This window comes from Helobdella robusta (genome assembly GCF_000326865.2).
Source record: "Helobdella robusta unplaced genomic scaffold HELROscaffold_1281, whole genome shotgun sequence".
Taxonomy (NCBI): Eukaryota; Metazoa; Annelida; class Clitellata; order Rhynchobdellida; family Glossiphoniidae; genus Helobdella; species Helobdella robusta.
The window spans coordinates 3,623-5,035 of NW_008703706.1; the positions used below are offsets into that span (position 1 = coordinate 3,623).

General features: G+C 37.4%; 1 protein-coding gene across 1 annotated transcript; it reads right to left on the reverse strand.

The window, feature by feature from the left end:
* Positions 1-721: 721 nt before the first annotated feature.
* HELRODRAFT_148066 (hypothetical protein) lies at positions 722-1,236 on the reverse strand (the record flags this gene model as incomplete). Its single annotated transcript, XM_009014024.1, has 2 exons — positions 722-869; positions 1,082-1,236. Coding segments are annotated over 2 exons (303 nt in total), but the record flags the coding sequence as incomplete, so codon positions are not given.
* Positions 1,237-1,413: the final 177 nt, after the last annotated feature.

Genomic DNA, 1,413 nt, shown 5'->3' on the forward strand with positions numbered 1-1,413 from the left:
TCATTCATTCAGTCAACCTAGATAGTTCGGGCTGTGCATTTTCGCCGTACGTCGGTCCCCAGTAATAATAAGGCATAATACCTTACAATTAAATAATTAAGATACTGTAACAATTATCATTGCCACTCATTCACTCATTCGTCCATCCATCCATCTATCTATCTGTCTTTTCATGTGTTTATTCACCTATTTGTTCATTCGTTTATTCATCTATTTGTTCATTCATTGAAAATTCATTCGCCCACAAATATTTTCGTCCATCTCTACACCACCCATTCAATAATCCATCCCTCCATTCATTTCTTTAATCATCTATCCATCCATTCCTTCCTTACTTCATTCATTCATTCATCCAACCATTATTAGACCAAGCCATGGCAATCTCTCCCGTCTCCATGGTGTATGGAACGACGTCCGTATGCTCCAGTGTCAGTCTGCCAAGATCTATCACTTTCTTGAAGGCCTTCGTCGGGCGATGATGACGACGACGATGATCGAGATGATGTGATGGTGACGATGAGGATGACGATGATGTGATGATGGTGATAATGACGATGATGGTGTGATGATGATGGCGATGTGATAAGGACAAAACGGGTGAACAGTAAAATAGTGAATGGTGAAACTAGAGAATGATGAGACAAATGATAAAATAGATAGATAAATAGATAGAAAAATAGATAGATGAATGATGAAACGAATGAGTGAAACGTGTAAATAACGAAATGATGGAACGACTTACAATGCAGGCGGCTTCATCGGCTTGGTTCCCAGTAACGTACATTTCTTGCAGTGTTTGATTGTTGAAGAGACACTGAGCCAGGGAACATAAACCTTTACCAGTTAATTCATTCTTTACTACGCTCAGTCTATCATTAATAATAATAATAATAATTACTATTATTAATATTATTATTTTATTCATTTATTAAAATATATTTATTTAACTCGTGATTATAATAGTAACAGAATGATTTTTTTTTATGACGAAACTGAAAAAAAATCCTGCCATCTGGGAAACGATCAATGAAATTTCAACCAAAAAAAATTTTTTTCTGAAAACTTGAGATTCGTGCCGTACTTGATGAGATTGGTGTTGTAGAGGGCCAGGGCTTGGGCAATGTTGACGGCCCCCTCATCCGAGATGAGGTTGAAACTGAGGTCTAGCGTCTGCAGGTTTGTGTTTTGCTTCAATAGGTCTGCTATCTTCGAAGCTCCGCCCAGAGTTATGCGGTTGCTTTGTTTGTTAGTTGATTGATTGGTTGGTTAGTTGATTGATCGGTTGGTTAGTTGATTGATTGGTTGGTTAGTTGATTGATTGGTTGGTTAGTTGATTGATCGGTTGGTTAGTTGATTGATTGATTGGTTGGTTAGTTGATTGATTGGTTGGTTAGTTGATTGATTGGTTGGTTA